The sequence below is a fragment of the Trachypithecus francoisi genome, unplaced genomic scaffold (assembly GCF_009764315.1).
Source record: "Trachypithecus francoisi isolate TF-2019V2 unplaced genomic scaffold, Tfra_2.0 Lachesis_group0, whole genome shotgun sequence".
In the NCBI taxonomy this organism is placed as follows: domain Eukaryota; kingdom Metazoa; phylum Chordata; class Mammalia; order Primates; family Cercopithecidae; genus Trachypithecus; species Trachypithecus francoisi.
Genome location: NW_022681453.1, coordinates 62,728,592 through 62,751,460, shown reverse-complemented (window position 1 = coordinate 62,751,460; position 22,869 = coordinate 62,728,592). Strand labels below are relative to the sequence as shown.

The window sequence follows — 22,869 nt, the reverse complement described above, 5'->3', positions numbered from 1 at the left end:
CAGGCAAAAGCCCCCGCTGAGTGTTACGTGAGAGGAAAGCTTAAAGAGAAACAGGGCACTTGCACTGCAAGGCAAAGGGTTAACCCTGCCCAGAGAGGCCTGGCCTCTGGCCCTGGCTCCTGGGAGATCTCTAGGCCCTTGGAATGCCCTGTCTGGTAGGAATGTCTGTCTAACTGGGCGCCCTGGACCACTTCCACAGTCTGTGCTAACCCATGGTGGAGGCCTTGGGCACATAGCGCCCGCTCAGCCTCTGGAGGGCTGGAGACTAAGGCCAGCAAGTCCACACAACTGAGACCCAACAAAACTCCAGACAGCGAGTCTCAGGTGGGCTTCTTTGGGGGGCAATGGCACCTGTGTGTGCTGTCACGTGCTGGGAGAAGTTGGCACTGTTCACACTTCCATGGGAGGACACTTGAAGTGTCACACTAGGAACTCTCATGAGCCCTGCCTAGGCCCCTTTTCCCTCAGCTGGCTTTAATTTGTGTCTTTTTGCTGCAATAAGCGTTAGCTGTCAGTACAACAGCCATCAGTTGGCTCCGTGAGTCCTTCTAGAGAATTACCTAAGGGTGGTCTTGAGGACCCCCAAGCTTGCAGTTGGTATCAGAAGTGAAGATGATCCGAGGGACCCCCAAGCTCCACACACAGTCTCAAAGCATCCACTGCAAGATAGTTACTTACAAAAGGAAAAACAGGAAGTTGATGGTGAAGAAACCTAGCAGCTACCACCCTAACCAGGGATCCAGGTTTACATACCTGCCACGTAGACAGCATAGCCCAGGGAGGATGTGTGGGGAGGGCACCTCGCCCCCGTCTCTAGCAACCCCAGCCCAGGTCTCATCTCCAGAAGATATCAGTCAGGCCCACAGGGAGGACAGTCCAAAGTGATAGGCCCACCCTCTTTGAAAACACCATGACAAGGGAGGGCCAAGGCCCTCACCCAGACCAGAGGAGATGGGGAGGGGTGACAATTAAATGCACATGCGGCCTGCAACAGGGAAAGGCACTGGGGGAGCCTGGTCATATCCACATCAAGTCTGCCGTTCAGCTTCCAGGACTGCGGCCACAGGGGGCTCTCAGCTGTGATAAATGCAGCATGAGTATGCAGGATGCTGTTTTGAGGGGAAGCGGGCAAAGGCATCCCCGCTGAGGGGGGACAGGGGTCTAAAACCACAGCAGACACATGGGCGCAGGAAGACAACGGTGCCCTGCAGGTTTTGGAAAAGAGACAGTGGCCTTCCTCCACTGGCTGAGGCACCTGGAGGGGCTTTTCAAGGATGCGGGTGGCAGTGGCAGCAGCCTCACCCTCACGATGACATTCTCCTGCTGCACTCACACAAGGAGACCTAGCAGGTACCAGGTTTCAATTTCCCTTAGAAGTCTATGAAGTATTTAAACCAATGAGTGCATTAAAATACTCTGACCATCACTGTAGGATGCTAAGAAACTCAAACAGATTCTAACATCATTAACTGCACCGCACGGTAAAAAAATGAGAAGCTGCTCTTTATAGACATGTCCCAGCTATAAGAAAGAAAGAAATGATAGATTTAGAGTGCCACCGTTTAGAGTAACCCCTAAGGAAGGAGTGGATCCAGTATCTGGTCACAATGGTCGCCAGCAGTACAGACAGACAACCCACCAGAGGCTGGGGGCCTCCAGCGAGAACCCACCCCCACCTGCAGCAGAGTTTTATCAACCAACCAGATCTAACCACTAGACATAACTACTAATTTACAGGAAAAGAAAAAAAAGGAAGGAACATGTTAAAACAATGATGTGATCATTAAGGTCCAGACTGGCACACTCGAAAGAACAATCAGTTCCTTCAACAAAAACCAGGCAACAGATAGCAGAGAACCCTACAGCTGTCAAACAGAGTCAAGAGATGATGTATCAACCAGTAGTGACATATGAACCCCACTGGATTCTGATTCCAACAAACAGTTACACAAAACATTTGAGGCATCTGGGACAACTGAAAATCTGAATATTTGTTAGATACTGACATTAAGAAAATACTGTTAATTTTTAAAGAATTGGCAACAGTAGGTGGCTAAAAGTTTTTTGAATGTCCTTACTTTTTTTTTTTTTTTTGGAAATGGAGTCTCGTTTTCTGTCACCCAGGCTGGAGTGCAGTGGCACAATCTCGGCTCACTGCCACCTCCACCTCCCAGGTTTGAGCGATTCTTCTGCCTCAGCCTCCCAAGTAGCTAGGATTACAGACATGTGCCACCACTCCCGGCTAATTTTTTTGTGTTTTTAGTAGAGACAGTGTTTCACCATGTTGGCCAGACTGGTCTCGAACTCCTGACCTCAGGTGATCCACCCGCCTCAGCCTCCCAAAGTGCTGGGATTACAGGTATGAGCCACCGCACCTGGCCAATGTCCTTAACTTTTTAAAGATAATGCTGAAATATTTACAAAAACAGTAATGAAAACATCAAATCTCCTTTATAGATAGTACTCCAAAGCAATGTAATAAATAGGACACGTGTTATATATACTTGAATGTTTGTCTCTTTTTCCTTCAAGATTATCTATCAGGTTCAATAAAGGCATCCGCTTTCCTTCATGAACTTTACTTGGTCTATGGTCAACTCTTTCTACAAATTTCACCACCACACTTCCTTCTATTATCTCTGCAAGTTCCATTCTGGTACTTTGTGAACCGTGGAGGTGTCTCTTCCTAAGTCACAATCCACACCGATGCATACAACATTATAGGGAAACACTGGCTTGAAGAAAACTGATTAACAGAAAATCGGCAATTGTTATTTATTTTAAATAAGAAGTCATCATACTATTAGGAATAGAGAGCAAGATATAAAATCGTATCAACCCTTTTAGATAAATACAAAAGACAAATGAAATACACAAAAAAAATACATTTTAAAAATCCACTGTTACTTTTTAGAAAAAGATTTAGCAGTTTCCATTAAGCACTACATCCTACTATTCCATTTTCAGGAAGGACAGATGCTTGAGGCCACATAGGTTACCAGCTCTTGTTTGGTCTTTAAAAATACAAATAAGTTGCTAACATTTTCAAATAAGATTTCAACAAAACTCTGACAATGCCACAGGACACACAGTTTGGCTCCATGTACATGTACCTGGGGACAGTGGCAGTGCCCAGGTCTCTGCCATGCCAAGATCAGGCCCCAAGGCCATTCAGCACCAGGCACCATCTCTGCTTTCCTGACACCTGGCCTGCTTTGCTTATTTACCTTAGTAGCCTTCCAGGTAACTGACACTGGTGTTTGAACCCTTAACTTTCACAAAGCTTGTTTAGGCAAATAAAATAGGTTCATACTGATGCTGGGAATTTTGTTACTAAGTTTTTCCCTTAAGTTCAAATAAAACTAAGGAGTTGATAAAAAGGGTATTCTGAACAGAAAAGTAAAACCAAGAGCACAGAAACACCTGCTGTGTTTCTTCTGCCAGTAATAGTGACAGAGAACTCTCAGGCCCTCGCTCATCAGGGCTGCAGCACACATGGCCTCACCTGCATTGCTCCCCGCTCCTCTCTGCTTTTTTTCCTTGGCTAGTTGAATGGCTCGGTAATCAGTTCTTGCTGAGCCCCCACTCTCCTGAGACCAAAGAAAAGCGTGTCAGTCACTTATCTAGACACAAAGGAAGGGTAGCAAGGGAGCTAGAGAAGTGCCATAAGCCTGCTTCTGGGACATATCCGAGCTCCCATAACCAGAGTCGCCAACAAGGCCACAAAGGGCCAAATGCTACGTCCACTTGTGGCGAGGGCCGAACAAACTTGGAGCTGGAACAATGTATGTGACTTTCTTATCCAGAGAAGCAAAGTTTATTCCTCCAAAGTCTAAAACATAGTAAAATATTTTACACAGAAACTTTTTAAATCAATTACACACTTCTCTGCTTTCTGAAACAAACACTGAGCCTTGCCTGGGTGACCCAGGGTCACCTTACCACAGCACTCCGCGACACTTTTCACACTGTGCCACACACGTGTACGGCAGGCCCGGGGCAGGTCCCACCTTACAGACCCACTGCAGAGGCCGCTCTGGTGGCAGGGGCTACACTCAAATTCTTACGCAAAAACAATAATGATGGTACTGAATTCAGGAACTTTCCTGAGGGTGCCAGACAGTACTCAGAGGACTTCAGCTGTTGGAAGTCTGTGAACGTTTCCAAAGAAAGACAGTTTACACTTATCACTACGAAGAGAAAAAAGAGCAGCCCTCAAAGCTCATAGCATACCTGGGACCCATTCACCACACACCATTTGTACTCAGAGAAGCGAGGTAGCCCAACGCCACACAGCTAGCAAGAAAACGAACATGGGTTAGGACCGAGGTCTTGCTGGCTTCTCCACCTCCACCCACACTACAGCTGCACCAGGGAGCTTCCATTTCCCAAGGCACTGAGGCACACAGTCCTTGCACCAGGGACTGACTGCACACTTGTCTCTAACTGTGGCCACCTCCCATCCCTGCCCAGTCACCTGTACACTTAGCAACTGCTATGGCTAAGAAAAGGCTGGCAAGCATGGCTCTGCCACCGACAAGCAAGACACCAGAAATGCAGAGACAGAGACCGTCCTCTCCCACTGAAAGAAATGAAAGCTGGCTCCATGGAGCCTCAGTTACTATGTGCTTCACAACTGATCCTACTTCAAAAGATTTAACATTTTTTAAAAGTTGTGGTAAAATAAGATGTAACACTCTGAACAATATAAATGTCACCATCAAATTTAGCCTGTGCCACAAAAAAAAAAACCCTATCTGATCATTCCCATCTGAGTCAGGAAAGTCAGACTATCTCCCAATAATCTTTAAATTATTTTAAATTAAATTATATTAAATGTATAATTGATATAAAGTATATTAACTGTCCAGCCTCAAAATTGGAGTACTCTTATAATCCTCCAAGAACCAAGGCTCATAAATCCCTCCCTTTTTTTCTTTTCTTTTCTCGTTAATTCTAGTTCTAAAAAGAGTTTGGTATGGTTTTAAAGTTTCCATTGAACCTCTGAAGGTGGCTTATGTCTTGACTCCTCTTCTAGGGCTGGTCATGAGCTGAGAAGCATACAGGCAAAGTATCTCAACATTACAAAACCCCCAATTTTCAAAGAAAGGAGCACATTACCACGGAGCCACAGGACTCCAAAGGACCTCAGAAAGCATTTAGCCAAATCTTATGTAGGAAATAAATGAGAATTTAAGGCTCAGATGGGTTAAGGTGATTTGTCAAGGTCATAAGAACTTGTCAGTTCCAGACTTGTAGTCCAGGGCTGCGTCCTTTTGTAAACCAGAAATGTCTGCATAGAAAGGATTAATCCAGAATATCCTCAAGACTGAGTATGAGAGAAGTGACCTATATGGTGATGACTGAATAGATTGCTTCATACCAAATAGAAGTTGCCGGTGCCTGCACTGAGCTCTGTGTCCTGGGCACCGTGCCGCTCTGCTGGGCTGGACAACGTGGACTGGGGCAGCCCATGGCTTCCTTCCTGCTGCCCAGCTGCTCCTGGGCGAGAAGGCGAGTCCGGCTCCACCTTGATTGGAGCCAGCAGTTCCGGGACACTGGCATTTTCTTGGGGGGTACTTGAAGAGGTCGGTGTGGTGATGTGTGCTGCTAAGTTACTACTGGAGGTCAAAGCCAGTGGGTCGTCACTCAAGTTCTTCATGGGCAGAGCCACCAGACAGCCTAATGCTCCTGCACTCACAGTCTGCACGTCATCCACACTGAAGCTGCCCTGCTGCAGAACCGTGGCTGCTGTCCCGAGAACCAGAGGGCTGTCCAGGCTCGGGGAAATATCACTGTGGGCCACCAGGACCAGGGGTTCCATTGGCCCTAGGGAGCTATTACTAGCAGGGAGGTTCCCTCCCAGAGACGAGCTCACAGAAGTGACGTCAATAGTCAGGATTCCGGAGTTCAGAGCCTCGTCTGACCCACCTGCAGAACCACTAGCATTGGCAGGTGTGTCAGAGAAGAGCGCAGCAAGATCCATGTTAGTGAGCTCGCTTTGGCCTGGGCTGCTGAGTTCACTGCTGGGAGTAAGAGAACTCGGAGCTTCTAGTTGAGGTAAGAGATCTGAAAAAAAAAGGAATACACTCCGGTTACTTTATGGCCTTGAAGACTGAGTACTTTTGTTTATGCCCATGATGTTACCAAGTGATGCCCCAAGGAAGCACTGACTGTCCTCTTCCCAGACCCTGAAGCTTGGTTATCATGACAGAGTCCCACGGCCAGTCTCTCGGGGCACCTGACACACACCCCAGGAAGGGACAGGAACGGATGCTGGCTGACATCAGACACTTTACATATGCATCTTGGATCCTCAGGCTGACAGGGCTTTCTCCAGTGCGAACAATTGGAGAGAGATTAAATAACATTTCCTAAGGTCAGGCCAACTGGTAACAGCAAGAAGCAAAGTAAGACTTGCATCCATGTCTTTCTGGCTTCAAAGCCTGCGCTCTCTCCCCTCCCGGTGCCACGGGAGCTGCCCAAGAGGACTGAACCTTTTCACGGCACATCATCCTCAGCTGCCAGTTGCTAGCTGGCCTGTGCTCTGAGGATATTTTTGAAATCAGCTTGTCAGCTCATGCTTGCCAAACTCTGTGCTCCACTCCACAACTAGCTGCCACCCCAAAACCGACTGGAGCCATATGGGGTAAACAAAATGAAACTGGCTGCCTGGCAAAGCCAGGCCAGACCTGAAGCTTCAGCTCTAGGCAGATGCACAGGACCTCCAGGCATCTGGGGGCCCCTAGACAGAGCTGTTCCTGATGGGCTTTCCCTCCCAGAGCCTCCCTACCACTGCATTTCCAGCCTCACATTTCCCCACCAGGACTGTAAGCCTTCTGAGGGCGGAGAGCCGTCTGACCACCACTGTCCCCTCAGCTCCCAGCACAGTGCCCAGCCCTGATGCAGCATGTAATGATTCCAACAGGCCCTTCTTCATCTGGAGTCTTAATTTTTGGTCATAATACTCTTTAAATATTTGATTATTTGTTATTCAACTATGAAATTTAAATAATCAGCATACCTTTGGGAGAAGAATGACTTCCAAAAAATCTCAATGCACAGGCAAGTTTTGGGTTTGTATACAAGTACATGTCAGTTATACCAAATCACAGGATGCTTCAAGCATCAAGCAAACGGTAAAATGGGAGCATAATTAATTTGGGCAAAAGAGCCAAATAAGGACTTGATGTCACCCTTTCCTGAGGACTGTCCCCAGCAGCTTCCTGACTGTGCCAGCGCCTGGCCCAGAGGAAAACCTGCTCTCAGTTCTCTGATTCTATTTCTCCCACGGCAGCTGTTACTGACCCCAAACTCATACCTGCAGGCTGTGAACACCTGGCCAGAGTGTCTATTATATTTTTTATTTTTAATAATGCAAATCTACAAAAATCTATTCTAGACAAAAAGAAAATCAAAATCAGAATGTATCGTCTTTAGTTGTCATGTTACTTCAAAGCTTAAAAAAAAGCATCAATATAGCATCACTTCTTCAATAAATATCCCTTAGTACCAATGAAGCATTTTGAAAGAAAATGGTAGTGATCCTTTGGAGAAATTAAAAATGGAAAACTATGTCAGTTTTTCAAAACTTTCTAAAAACTCCCTTGACTCTCTTGAGGATTCAGCTCCCTGTGAAGAGACTATGAATAATCTCAGTGCAAATGATACCCATTTATTAATAAATTTCCTTATTTAGCACTTTACTAATTCTATAAACATTTACTACTAGAGAGACCAGACATGTACAAGGGCCAGATATTAACACAATCACTAAATAAACATTAGTTAGCAGAGCAAGTGGCAAAACAGTCATGATCACCACAGTTCAAAGCCCAGCCCCAGCCCTTCTTGCGGGTGTGACCCTGGCAAGTCCTTTCTATCTTGGTTTCACCAGTGAGGACCCCACTCCCAGGACCACCGTTAGGGGGACTGAAACAACCCACTGAGGGCATGACATAATCCCACAGTAACCGGGTGTTCTAGTGCCTGTTTTTCACTAGGAGAAATGGTGACACCTGGTCTTCTACCCCTGACAGCTGGCAGGGGGATGACACACAAATAAGTCATTGTCGCACAAGAAATTCAAGCCTGGGATACACAAGCTGCTACAGAAGAGGGTCTCACATCCCACTAGAGTTTAAGGAAAGTGCATCTGGTATAACACTGGGCTTCTGCTGACTTCTGAATTGGCCAGGTCAGGAAAGGGGAAGTGTGCCATGGGAGGGAACGGCCGAACAGGGGAGAGGCCTGAGTGATGTAGTCTCACAGAGCCATCAGAGAAAGGGGCCCTGGTCATGTGGGCCTCTGTGAGCAAAGATGACACCCTCCAACAGGAATCAGGTGGCACACACACTCCCTGTCCTCAAGACACTACTGAAGCAAGAAGGGTAATTTATTTAAATATAAAGCTGAATGGCAACTGCTATAACTGTGAAAGATCAGTGTCCAAGATCCCAAGGAGGGGCTTCATGACCACTTCCAAATAGGATCACAAGAAAGCAAAGGCCACAGACCTGTCCTGAGCCCAACCCCTCATCAAACTCTGTGCGAGGCATGGAGGCCTGTCCCCTGCCAATGCGGCAGCTGTGACACAGCGGCGCCCCAAGGCCAGTGCTCTGCTGTGGTGCTGCTGGTCACACAGTCCACAGGAGGACCCAGTTGGTGACACACACAGCTTCCACGGACTGAGCAGCAGAAGTAACTCTAGGGCTAGCTAGCATGCCATCAGCCAGGCCCAGTGAGGAGCGATAACCGCACCAGGCCCCAGAGAGCAGGGCACATGCGCATGCTCCTCAGAGGGGCCGCCCCCACAGCTGCCAGGCACTTCTGCATCCTGGACTGTGGAGAAGGCCTAGTGGGATAGGCTTCCTAGTCCCATGCTGCAAAGCTGCCCAATGACCAGGCACTCACATACTCAGCATTCCCCTCACAGGTCACCGGGCCACCGTCACTTTCCTCTCTAACCCTGCCCTCTCCAGCCCTCACTGCTCCCAGTTCACTCCTGAAACACAACTCTGCCCTGGCGTTTGTTACTTGGAGAGAGAAGAGCTGAGGCAGACGGAAACGCAGGAGGGGCAGGTTCAGAATTCAGGACAAAAGTCCCAGTGAGAGACACAGGCTTAGGGGACATACACTAGGGAAAGTCAACAAAGTGAAAGATTCTTCCAGGAAAGCATTTCAAAGACACCGGAGGGGCCAGGCATGGTGGCTCATGCCTGTAATTCCAGCACTTTGGGAGGCTGAGGTGGACAGACTGCTTGAGCCCAACAGTTCAAAACCAGCCTGAGCAACACAGTAAAACCCCGTCTCTACAAAAAATGCAAAAATTAGCTGGGCATGGTGGTGCATGCCTGTGGGCTCAGCTACTCTGGAGACTGAGGTGGGAGGATCACTTGAGCAGGACCCTGAGGTTCCAGTGAGCCATGATCACACCACTGCACTCCAGCCTGGGTGACAGAGGGACCATGTCTCAAAAAACAAAAGACAAGGGAGGGATTAGAGGGTCAAAAGCAAGAAAGTGGCAGAGAGAGTGCAAAAGAGGCCACTTGGCTTGGCAGCCATGGCCACAACCCCACTGCCCGATGCCTTCCAAGAGGTGAAGAAGGAACAGAGGGCACTGGCACTATTCCCGTTTCTTGCAAGGAAGCAGCTCCCCACGGGGGCCATGGAAAGTGCAGACCTTGGCGCCGGCTGTGCTGTCTGACCATGTGCGCCTTCATGCTGTGCTTGGAGGTGAAGAGTCTGTTGCAGGTAGAGACCGGGCAACGGCTTTTCGGAGCACCCACATCCTGCATGTGTTTCTTAGAGTGAATGTACAGACTGCTACGAGCGGAGAACCTTGCGCAACATCCTGGAACAAAAAGAGTAATGAGTGTGAAACCTGAGGATCACCAAGGAACCAGGAACAAGTGACACTTCCTCATCAGATCAGAACCACCAGACCTGTATTTTGCACCCTGGCTACTGGCAAGGACAGAAACCAAGTATCTCTAGGAGTACCATCACAAGCAATTCAAGTCAAAAGCAAACTTTTTAAAAAGCAAGAGATACAGTGAAACACGTAGGGAGATTTGAAGTCCTACCTCAGCTATGTCTAAGCAACCTCTGTGCCTGTTTCTTCACCCACTACATGGAGATGTTGGGAAGATTAAGTCGAATTAAGTATTAACTGCTTAAATTAAATTCAGTTGCAAACAATTTATTCTAGTCATCTCGATTAAGCTATTACCATAAAAAATGTAATCCTAGGATGACATTTAGAGCTGGAAACTATCTCGACAGATCACCAAAGTCAGTCCTTTCCCTTTCCCACTGAGACACTGGATGCCCAGGGAGACTGAGCGGGTGTCCTGGAGCCCAGAGCTGGCATCTCCTTGCTTACACTCCCAATCCACTTATGACTCTGATCTGCACACAGGCATCAGAGGAAAAACAAGACACATTCAAAGTTATAGTCACCTCCCCTCCGTGCCCTGGCTTTCCACTACGCTGGCGCTCTGCCCCATACAGGTGCAGAGAGAAGATGTGGAGCTCTTGGCGGCCAGAGGCCTGTGACCCGGCAGGGGCAAGTAGAATAGCCAGCTGCTTCAATAAAGGGCAGTAAGTCAGTGCCAACACTGAAGCATGCGAGCAGCAGAGGAAACCGCACCACTCCCGAGAAGGCAGAAAAGCAGTCTCAGGAGTATGCAGCATTTGAGGTGACTGCGCCACTGTGCAGCAAAGCAGATGGCGCTCCTGCCGCAGAAGCTGCCCAGCCAAGGTATGGGGGCATGAAGGGCAGCAGTGCAGGCACCCCAGCCTGGGTTCCAGTTCAACCTCTTACCAGTAGTGTGGCCTTAGACAAATTATTTATCCTTTGCGGATCTCCTTTTTCTGTTCTGTGAAACGGGAATGACACCTGCTTCTCAGGGGTGCTGAGGGCCCAATAAAGCCATACCTGCCTACAGAGCCTCTGCACGGACCTAAGCAAGTGGAGCGAGCCACGACGCACTCGCGGCACCTTTTCAGGACGGTGGGGCGGTACTGCTGGAGCCCAGCACCTGGAGGAGGGATATTTTAAGGAAAGAGGCTATGAAGATAGGATACGCCCAGATGAGTAAGGGCCTTGGCTGCCTGTGAATGTAGTTTTCAACTACATTTTTCATTTTCTAATACAGCTGCAAACTCATTTCCAGGTCAGGCTCATCAAAGACCATCTGGGAAACACAGGAGATGGTCCGACAGCCCAGGCTTGCCCTGCTCACCATGGTACACAGGGTACACTGGAACCCCCTTTCCCAGCTGGGGGTCCTGAGCACAGATTTCTAGAGACAGGTCACAGAGCAGAGGCTCTAAGCACATCTTCTGTCAAATGCCTTCCCAATGGCAGGGCCACGCTACAACAGGACCCTTGCATGCTCTTGCCAGCACTGGGTTTCCATTTTTTAAAGTATTTGCTAATTCCATAGGCAAAAATATATTTCATTTTGGTTTGTATTTCCTGTGACAACCAGGAATGTAATCATTTCTCCATGTGTACTAACTGCTGGCTTTTCCAAATTCTGCCCATATATTGAGATCTGTGTCCATTCTTTACAAATCCAAGCTGCAACCAGAGAGAGGCAGAAGCAGCCATTACTGATAGACCTGTCTGCAAACTGCATTCAGAGGACAGTGAGGCACTCATGTAGATAGCCAGGCAAGCACGAGGCTCAGCAACACACGAGACACAGGCCCCAGCAAACACAGCCCCGAGGCTGCCATGATGCCACCCAGTGCCTGTCCTCAGACAGACTTCTGATCTGTGGCCCTGTCCTTTCCTCCTCCTCCTGTTACCAAAAAAAGGTAGTTTTGCCTTTTACTTTTTATTATACAACAGTTCAAACATCTACCAAAGTGGAAAAAATGGTGTCATCAGTCCCAACTATTGCCCAACCCCAAGAATGATCAACTCTCAGTCCAGCTGAGGAGAGGTTCTGGACTCCTCCCACTAGCTCCAACTCCATCTCCACATGCTGCCCACACACCACATGGGGAATGCCCCCTTTCTCTCCCAGCAGAATACCTAGACTTGCTGGAAGAAACAGAGTTCTACAGAAATAAATGCCCCATCCTCCACAGCCAACACCCACCTTTCCCCTTTCCCCAGTCACCTCTGGTGGAAGTGTCAGCACAAACCATCTCCGTCTCCCACTCAGGCCACCTCTCAGGGCATCAGAGCAGGACTCTGCCTGAGTGACCCCACGGAACCTCATCCATCAACACACCAAGACGAACCAGCATGTGGCACTGAGGCATGTCTTCCCTGGTCCTGGCTCACCCTAGCACTCAAGGTGACCCCTACTTCCACACATCCCCTCTCACCTCAGCACCACCCCCTCTGTGCTCTTGCTGGTCCTGCCAGTACCTGTCCCAGCCACTCTACTGGAATCAGGGGCAGCCCCAGGGCTCTGTCCTAGGTCCTTTTTAAGAAAATCTAACAGCTATCATAACAACACTAAACTGACATATATACTGATGTTTTCCATATGCTCTAAACTTACTAACCAATCCAGCCTTCGCCAACAACGCTGGGAGGTTTTATTCACTACAGATGAGGAAGAGGCACAAAGAGCTTCAAGTGTTTGTCCAAGGTCCCAGAGCTACTTACATGGCAGACTTGGGACTCGAATCCAGGCAGTGTGACTCCAGAATTCAAGTTTTTGATCAACTACACTACCCTGCCTCTCCTCCATTTATACTCTTCCTTGAGAATTTCATCCACTTTTGTGGCTTAAATGACGACTTGGGTGCTGTCTGTTTCGCTCCCTGCCTGGTCTACTCTCCCCAGCGCCAGCGGCACATCCCCTGCCCTTTGCGCATTAGATGCACAAAGGTACCAAAAACACAACATGTCCAAACCAAACTCTGTTTCCTCCAAATCCACTCAGCTGAGACACTGACCTCAACTAAAATCCAAATCTATCACCGTATATTGTGACTTCTAACTCCCACCTCTGCCATCGATGCCCCTTTCTCTTTTCCCACCATTAACACCCCCATCCAGGCCATCCCACCTCCCCATACCCTTGGCTGCTTTCCTTCCTGAAGTCAGACTGAGCCACAACTCAAACATGATCACATCATACGCTCACCCAAGCACTCAAGCCTGCCACTCCTGGCCCTGAGAGGCTCTCCCAGGCCATTTCACCCCCAACACCCACACGCACGTGTCTGGTGCTCTTTCCCCTTCTTCAGCTGACTGTGAGGCCATTCTCACCCCGAAGAGCAGTCTGGGGAAACCCTCTGTGTCCCTGCAGCACCCTACGTGTTACCTGTTCCCCTGTCTGCACCTCCAGCTGAAACCCTGACGGAAGGAGGAACTGTACATACGTTCACTTGTATATTTGTTCACTATGTTCTAAGAGCTAGTCTCAGCTTTAAACGGGTCTTTAATATTCTCTCTTCCAGATAAGGAAACCAAGGCCCAGAGAAGCAGCTTGCCTGAGGTCACCACTTTAGGGAGCGGTAGAGCTCGACTTTGAATCCATGACCACCCAACATGCCCTGGCTCACTGCCTCCCAGTGCACCAGCAGAACTAGAGTAGGGCCAGCACGTACAGGTCACGCAGCCAATTTCTGGCAAATGAACTAAGCCTTCAGTGTTTTAAAGGAAGAAACCTCTCTACCATCCCTTTTAAAAAGTCAGGTTGGGTGCGGTGGCTCACACCTGTAATCCCAGCACTTTGGGAGGCCAAAGTGGGTGGATCACTTGAGGTCAGGAGTTTGAGACCAGCCTGGCCAACATGGTGAAACCCTGTCTCTACTAAAAACATAAAAATCAGCCAAGCGTGGTGGCGCACGCCTGTAGTCCTAGCTACTCAGGAGGCTGAGGCATGAGAATCACTTAAACCTGGGAAGCAGAGGTTGCAATGAGCCAAGATTGCGCCATTGCACTACAGCCTGGGCAACAAAGCAAGACTCTGTCTCAAAAATCAAAACAAACAAAAAAAATCAGTCTAGCTTTATTGCTATACAATTACAAAATGATTGGAGTGACCATTCAAACGTGATCTCAAAAGTACCTACCATTTACTGAGTCCGAGCTCCATGCCAGATGGATAAACAGGCATTTTCCACGTTTCACCTAATCCTCACGACCACCAAATTAAACAGGTAACTTAACTAGAGCCACAGATCTAGTGAGGATCAGGGCCGTGAGTCAAACCGTGTCTGATTCTCAAGTCACTACTCCCAAAATAGTACAATTAACTCAATGAGGTAACTAAACATAATGCCGCAACTTATATTGAGTCAGCCTTTAAGCAGCTAACATTTACCTTCAAACAATGGAAACTTAACAAGATAAATGTTGGCCTGGTACTTAGTTTACTGCTCAAAGCAATGTTTTAAAATCTACCTTCCACAGGACACTCGAATGGCTTTGTGCCTAGGTGGGTTATGCTGTGGCCTTTCAGATGCTCTGCTCTCGTGAATGATTTCCCACAGCCTTCGACAGGGCAGGTAAACCTCCGGTCATCATCATGTTTCCTGCCAGACAGAAAAATAAAGGAGCTGGGATTCCTCACACAACTCACCGTGATTCTTTGTTTAAAATTCTACAAAATATACCAAAATACAAACTTTACATTTACAAAAATCATCAGTACATTTCAGAAAATCTTTACTCTGTCTTTAATCCATATGAGAAGATTTGCAATTTAGCTACCCCATAGTTAAAAATTCTACCTTAATGACTAAGCAGACCCCAGAGACACACATTGAACAATTAATGCTATTTCAATTTAAGAACACTGGAGTCTCAAATGTATGGATGAAGGTGTTTCTATTGTTTAGAAACCCTCATGATCAACAAGCTTTCCGAGCGACAGAGGGCCATGAGAAATGTGCACAGAGCATCAGCTGCAATGCTAAAAGACTCTCTTAAGCCAACTTGTAAAGACTGTCTTTTCCTAAGTGATATTTTTATATTAAATCCTCAGAGCCCAGTTGTGCAAGCACAGAAAAACCATCGAATCTCTCCGAGTCTCACTGTAAAACAGGGAGAATAAGAACATTAGCTTTGAGGTTGTTGGGAAGATAGAAAACACACAGTTAAAGTGCTGAGCATCACCTGGACAGTCTCCAGGGTTGTCATTACCACCATGAAAACTTGTAATTACATGAAGAAAGCTTATTCTACGATGTTAAGTTAAACAAAACTGGAATTTTTCTTTTTTAAAGAACAGAGTATGCCAATTGAGTTTTTTTTTTTTTTTTTAAAGTATACACAGGGCCGGGTGCAGTGGCTCACACCTGTAATCCCAGCAGTTTGGGAGGCCAAGGTGGGCGGATCACGAGGTCAGGAGATCGAGACCAACCTGGCTAACACTGTGAAACTCCGTCTCTACTAAAAATACAAAAAAAAATTGGCCAGGCGTGGTGGCGGGCGCCTGTAGTCCCAGCTACTCAGGAGGCTGAGGCAGGAGAATGGCGTGAACCCGGGAGGCGGAGCTTGCAGTGAGCCGAGATCGTGCCACTGCACTCCAGCCTGGGCGATAGAGCGAGACTCCATCTCAAAAAAAAAAAAAAAAAAAATTATACACAGAAAAAAGTGTTTTCAGGTGATGAGATTCTCAGCAATTTTCTTTTTACATTTTCTGAATTTTCCAAATTATCAACACTGAGCTATTTTTACAACTTAAAAAATGTCTACAGATATTTCATTTGTTAGTTTCTGCTGCTGACAAATCACTCATTTTCAAAGCTGATAACACAAACCAAAATGTAAGGATTACCTTCTGTGCCTTAGAAGTTTGGACATGCTGGTGAAGGTCCAGCCACAACTGTCAGAGTCACAAATAAATGGTCTTTCACCTTATGAAAGAAAAAAATTACACAGCATAAAATTTACAACTCCAACAGCTACAATGAAGACAAATCTTGGGTCCAAATGCTTTGCGTTCCCTAGCTCATTACCTGTATGGCTCCGCAGGTGAATTTTCAGCCGACAGGCTTTATCATACTGCTTGCTGCACCCAGGAAAGGAGCAGGAAAAGAGCTCTTGTTCCCTGAAGTGGGCTCGGTTATGGGAAAACAGGGCACTCACTGTGATAAATGTCTTCTCACAGCCTGAACAAGGAAAACAAAAACCCTGCTCAAAGCGTGGCAAAAATTATACAACATAGCTAATGCTAGTCACACCCACTGGACACTGTTCACCCCGAAGCAGACAAGGAAAAACATGACTCAGAAGCACTCTCTAAAAAGGGATGACCATTAATGCTTGTTGGCTTTGTGATCACCACAAGAAGGCAGCTAATGGCAGCCAATAGGCACACGCTGGCCACCTGCTGCAACACGACTTGGAGATGGAACAGCTGATAAAGAGAAAGTCCTCCGTTCAAAGCCATCTACTGGCCAGTCCCAGAGCACTGATCCTGAACATAGGCTGAGACCTAAGAACCCCATGAGAGAAATCAAATACTAAGGAACAAGATTTTGTCTGGCAGGGTTGATCTTTGAAAGGTTACAAATCATTCTACTGGCCAGGATTTTTCACCCCTTGAGGGTGATGCTGCATCCTCTACACATCCAAATTTCCTCCCTGACACCCTCTAATTGCCAGCCCTGTCCCTTGCTATTTGGCTTCTTTTTCCTTTTGCCATTTCCTTAGGTTCTCTGCTTTGTAATCTTCACCTCCATCCTAACCCTCGGCCAAAGCAGCCAAGCCTTAACAATTCCACAGCAATGCTTCTCCTCCAACAGAAACATTCAGGGCTCCAACAGGGTGGAAAATATGAGGCTGCAGGATGTTTAACAGGGGTCTTTGCCGCAGCTCTTCTTGGAGACTTTAACAAGATACCATCATGCCTGTGAACTGCCACACAGATGTACATGGCATAGCACTGTCCAAAAGTATCAACCCAAGGAACCCTACTTTCCGCAGCAACATCTAACCAGGAAATGCTGATCTTTGGCCTCAATCTGGTCCCCAAATGCCCCGAAGAACCCCCCACAACCCCATAGATAATTACACCATTTGGTTCTCCCTTTGCAATCTCACCTGCTAGAGACCCTCATCATTCCCACTCCCTGGCTCAGGCCCTCAGGAAATTCAGGTCTGGGCCCTTTGATGATGCTTCACTGGTACTGCTCCTGCTTTTAAGCATCTAATCTCATCTCAACACAAGAAGCCTCATGGATCAGCCAACACGAAACCCTGAAGGGACCTCATGCCTGGAAGCAGGCAGGATCCCTAACCTTCCTAGCATCATACACAGAATGAAACTTTTAGCAGGGAGAGGGTCTACAGCCACCATCAGATTCCCAAGAATGTATGACTAAAAAAGGCTTTGGGCTAGTGGCCTCAAGCCACATTCTCTCTGAAGAGGAATGCGCAAGACAGTCCACGGGCATATGCGAGAGAAAAAATAATAAAACCCGTTCATAATTATCATCTCATCCTTTCAAAATTCTTGTTTGAAAACATTATAAGGAGAGCCGTGTGCATATACAGGTTAAGGGCACGCTAGGCACACATTCCAGTTTCGGTTTGAATGACTGGTCCTTCCTCCTGGGCCCTCACCACAGCCCACAATCCCCACCTGGGCTCTGCCATCCAGCCGACCCCATTCTTCTGCCTTTCCAGGCAGGAATCCTCTCTTGCCCTTCTGGAGGAACCCTGTCTCTGTGAAAGCAGGGAAAGCTGCCCATCCTGGTGAAGAATTAACTGTGTTGGAGTCCTACATTCCCTACAACTGCAGGTCCACACAGTGGAGACAGCGGAGAAATAACCAGCAGTGGACTTTTTTTGTTTTTGTTTTTGAGACGGAGTCTCGCTCTGTCGCCCAGACTGGAGTGCAGTGGCACGATCTAGGCTCACTGCAAGCTTCGTCTCTGGGGTTCATGCCATTCTCCTGCCTCAGCCTCCCGAGTAGCTGGGACTACAGGCGGCTGCCACCACGCCTGGCTAATTTTTTGTACGTTTAATAGAGACGGGGTTTCACCGTGTTAGCCAGGATGGTCTCGATCTCCTGACCTTGTGATCTGCCCTCCTCGGCCTCCCAACGTGCTGGGATTACAGGCGTGAGCCACCGCGCCGGCCACCAGCAGTGGACTTTATCCACGAGGCTCGGCCTCTGTTTCTTCATGTGTAAAATGAGTTGAGTTTTTAACCTTCACAGACGGCTACTTTTTAAAACTTCACAAAACTGTGAGGTTCAACGGAAATAAAAGTATAAAAGGCAAAAAAGCCAGGATGTGCGCACACCTGTGGCTATCCTCCCAGCGTGTTAAGGTCCTGAATCTGGCCACATTCATCTCTGCTCCTCCAGCATGGAGTGTGCACCCCGTAAATAAATGACGAGACTGAGGAAAATAAAGACCTGACACACAGCTCCGTGCCACTCTGTGAAGATGCGCTGCCGCTTTCATCAAGCGCAAGCAGGTTAAGGATATCTGTTGCCGCCACCTTTGGGAAGCGCAGCTGTGGTGATCTGCGCTACCTGCCATCGAAATCCCTGCGGCAAGGCAGGGCCAAGATCTCAAATCGAATGACATGGAAGGAGCTAGAACACAAATCCCGAAGAGCCTGCGTTCCCGGCTTGCTAAGGTCTGGCAGGCCCCTCTGTGGGGCGGACGTGGCACCCCGGGCCTGCCTGCAACACCGCGCAGCCCGCCCGCCCCCGAGCGCGCGGTTACCGGGAAAGTCACACTTGTAAGGGCGCTCGGGCTCGAAGTGGCTGCGCTGGTGGGAGCTGAGCTTGGCGTGCGTGGGGAAGCGCTCGGCGCACACCTCGCACTTGAACAGGCTCTCCTGCTCGTGGCCCTTCATGTGCGCCTTGAGGTTATAGACCGTAGTGAACTTCTTGCCACAGCCGCCCACCGGACAGCCGAAGGGCCGCAGCTTGTCGTGCGACTGCAGGTGCCGCTTGAGCTTGTAGGACGTTGTGAAGGCCCAGCCGCAGCCCTCCAGCGGGCACTTGAAGGGCCGCCGGCCCTGACCGCCGCCGTGCGTGAGCAGGTGCACCTTGAGCTGGTGCTTTTTGGCGAAGGCCAGCGCGCACTGCGGCTCGGGGCAGCGGTAGCTGGGCGTGCTGGGGCCGGAGGCCTGGGGCGCGCGACGGGGCGCGGCGGGGCCCGCGCTTGCGGGGCCGGGCGGCGCAGACAGCGCGAGAACGCCACGGTCGAGGCGCACCAGCAGATCCTGGCTGCTGATGGTGACGGCGCCCGCCGGGGCTACGCCAGGGCCGGGGGCGGCGGCCGGGCCGCTGGGGCCCTGCTCCGGGCGGCTAGCCGGGTTGGCACGGGAGCCAGGCTCGGCCTCCTGTGATCCAGCAGCCTCGGCGGCGGCGGCGCCGTGCGGCACTTCCAGCAGCACCAAGAACGAGTCGCCGTCGCTGTCGTCCTCGACGGGCGGAGGGCTCGGCCCGGAGGCCTCCCCGGGCCGCGCCCCGGGCCCGCCATCTTCGGGGCCCCGCACCAATAGCAGACGGCGGCGCGCGGGGCTCGGGCCGAGCGGCGCTGGGGCTCGGCGGAGCGGGCCGGGGCCACCGCCATGTTGCCCTCCGCGCGCGGTCGGGGCGGGGAGCAGCGCCGGGAGGTCCATCTTGGGCCCAGCGACGGCGTCGGAGCCGCTTCGGACGCAGCGCGGGCCGCGCCCCGCCCAGGTGTGCGTGCACCGCCCCGGGACGCGATCCGCGCCAAGACCCGGCGTAGAGTCCGGCTCGGAACCGCGCGTGCGCGGACGCTGCCGGGCGATGCGCGAGGCCTGCTGGGCCGACGTGACGTGGGGCGGGGCGGGGCTGCGGGGGCGCCAGAGGCGGGGCGGGGCGCCGGGACCGACTAGGGCGGGGCGCGGGGTCGGGGGGCGGAGCGCCGGCACTGAAGAGGGCGGAGGGCGGGGCGCGGGACCGCCGGGGACTGGATGAGGCTCCGAAAGCTAAGCGCTTCGCTCTCGTTCCCGCTGGCTTAGAAGTCGAGGCTTGTCTGACTTCGAGTCATATTAATATTTCAGGCACTTAACAAGCAGCCTCTCGTAAGCACTGACCGCGTCCCAGGGGCTGTGCCTGTCTGAGCTGAATAAGCGTGCGCGGTCACCCAGGGGTGAGGAAACAGGCACGGAGAGCTTGAGTCACACACACAGTTGGCAGCCGGCAGATTCAGGATTCGAACCTGTCCAACAGGCTGGATGCCTACCCCAGCTCACTTAAGTGCAAGCCCGCCCGCCGCCGCTGGCGCACAGACCTCGTTTGCTTTGGCCCAGGTCCTTGCTGGGCACACGGGGCCTCCCTGATAGGTAGGGCCCCTGTCTGTATTTCCAACTGTATTTCCTACTAAACTTGACAAAACCTCACTCTGCAACAGCTGAATTACTTACTGTTTCCGTTCCTCGCCCTCTCCCACCTCACCGTGCACCTCCACATTCAATCTGGACTCCTCCACTTCAACCTCACCACCACTCAGATCCAAACCCGCACTTCATTCCTGGGTACTTGAAAAATAACTACTAGCTGGTCATCGGTCTCCCTCCGCTCCACTCGCTCCAATCCACGGGGCACGGTTTTATGATCTAAAAATTGCACATCAAATTATGTTCACCCCCATCCCGAAGGCGCGTATGGCCTTGCTAGTCTACCCTCCCCGACCTGTTTCCCTCCCTTCCCGCCACTCTCCCGCTGCCCCCCACCCTTCCCCCGCACCCCACCTCTTTTTCCCAGTTCATCCAGCAGGCCAAGCTGCTTCCAGCCTCAGAGACTTGGCGCAGCTGATTCTGATTCCTCCGGGAGGACTCTGCGGCCCTTCTGATCCAAAGCACATGTTTACCCAGTCCCGTATTCCCACCTCTGTCTGATCTGTTTGCTCTTAGAGCTCTCATCACCCGTTGTTTTGTGTGTTCCTTCCCTGCTCCTTCACTGTCTCTCCCCCTCTGGAATGTAGTCTGCTGGAGCCCAGGAACTGTGTCCTATTCACGGTGTGTGCCCAGAAAGACTCTTGATGCATATTTATTAAATACATGAATGCTTTATTATTAAGAGTATTTTTTAGAAGTAACACAAATTATAATATTAAAAAGAATAGGATACATCCATTATATATATCAGTTTATGCCGAAGGCATATTGTTCCTAGACCATTCAGTGGAGGAAAGAATAGTCATTTCAACAATGGCGGCACTGGGACAACTGGATCTCCACATGCAAAAGAACCAATTTGGACCTGTATCTCTCATCAGAGGCAAAAATTAACTCAAAATAGAACAAAAGCCTACATGTAAAGCATAAAACTATTTGAAGAAAAATAGGTGTAAATCTATGTGACCCTGTATTAGGGAATAGTTTCTTAATATAATATTGAAAGCAAAAGAAAGAAAAATAGATAACTTGGACTTCATCAAAATTAAAAACTTACTCAGGTAAAAGGACACCAATAAAACAGTGAAAAGACAACTCAGAATGGGAGAAGAGTGTGCAAATCGTGTATCTGATAAGGATCTACTATCTGGAATATATAAAGAACTCTTAACAAGAAGACAAACAGTCCACTTTTTTAAAAGGCAAAGGTTTGAATAGACATATTTCTCCAAAGAAGATAATACAAACAGCCAATAAGCAAATAAAGAGACTCAACATCATGAATCATTAGGGAAATGCAAATCAAAACACAGTGAGATACAACTTCACACCTACCAAAATAGCGGTAATTTTTTAAAAAACAGGATATAGAAAAATTGGAACCCTCACATATTGCTGGTGGGAATGTATAATGGTGCAGTGTGGAAAACAGTTTGGGAGTTCTGCAGAAAGCTAAACATCATCTCCACATGAGCCAGCAAGTCCATCCCTATGTTGCTGAGGCTGAAGTGTGGTGGCTCTTCACAGGTGCAGTCATAACTCAGCCTCCAATTGGCCTCAAGCAGTCCTTCCAGGTCAGTCTCCCAATTAACTGGACTACAGGCATATGCCATCATGCCCAACCTGAAGAAAAAGAAATATTTTTAAATAAATTTAGTGTAGCCTAAGTGTCCGGTGTCTATAAAGTCTACAGTAGTGCAGTCATGCCCGAGGCCTTCACATTCACTCACCACTCACTCACTGACTCACTCAGTGCACTTCCCAGTCCTACAAGCTCCTTTCATGGTAAGTGCCCTATACGGGTGTACCATTTCTTTATATTTTATGTTAATAGCTTATTTTTACTGTACCTTTTCTATATTTATCTATGTTTAGAGACACAACACTTACTGTTGTGTTACAGTTACCTGGCATATTTAGCATGGTACCATGCTGTGCAGGTGTATAGTCTAGGAGCAGTAGGCTATCCCACGTAGCCTAGGTATGTAGTAGGCTGTGCCATCTAGGTTTGTGAAAGGATACTCTATGACATGCATACGATGATGGAATTGTCTATTAATGCATTTCTCAGAAAGTATTCATTAAGTGCTCATTAAGAGATTCCTTACTGTACATTTATATTAAATATAATCAAATTTGATTTACATGGATTAAAAAACCAAATTTTAGAGTTCAGTTCCTCTCTGTGTCAAATACTGTGTCAAATACTGAACACACTGTGTACAGCCTGCAGTTACCACACTGGACAGTGCAGACCGCCACCAGGTCCGTCACTGCTGTAAGGCAGGGTCTGGAGGCTGCTGCTGTCCTGGTCTTTCACACAGCTCGCCAGGCACCCCAGCATGGCAGCTGGCCTCTCGGAGGGTATGTTGCTAGAACTCCAGCAGCCCTCTCTTAGGACCCAGACCCAGAAGTTGCACAGCATTGATTATGCCACATTCTCGTGATCAAAGTAAGTCATAAGACACTGCAGACCCAGGCAAGGGGAATTTGTACTCCACCTCTCAATGGGAGGTGCTGGAAATAATTTGCAGCCATCTTTAAACTATCACAAC

General features: G+C 49.0%; 1 protein-coding gene across 2 annotated transcripts in view; it reads right to left on the bottom strand.

Annotated features, from left to right (window-relative positions):
- The window catches only part of ZXDC (ZXD family zinc finger C), a 37,694-nt gene extending 18,011 nt beyond the window's left edge, over positions 1–19,683 (bottom strand). The window contains exons 1-8 of one of the 2 annotated variants that reach the window (XM_033210926.1): positions 18,664–19,683; positions 15,940–16,092; positions 15,759–15,837; positions 14,381–14,511; positions 9,683–9,853; positions 5,384–6,069; positions 4,234–4,296; positions 3,506–3,590 (exon numbers count right to left, since the gene is read on the bottom strand). In XM_033210926.1, the coding sequence (XP_033066817.1) occupies positions 3,506–3,590; positions 4,234–4,296; positions 5,384–6,069; positions 9,683–9,853; positions 14,381–14,511; positions 15,759–15,837; positions 15,940–16,092; positions 18,664–19,570 (2,275 nt within the window). In that variant the 5' untranslated portion in view covers positions 19,571–19,683. The remainder of the gene's footprint in view (positions 1–3,505; positions 3,591–4,233; positions 4,297–5,383; positions 6,070–9,682; positions 9,854–14,380; positions 14,512–15,758; positions 15,838–15,939; positions 16,093–18,663) is intronic. The other variant, XM_033210927.1, reaches the window with a different exon arrangement.
- Positions 19,684–22,869: the final 3,186 nt, after the last annotated feature.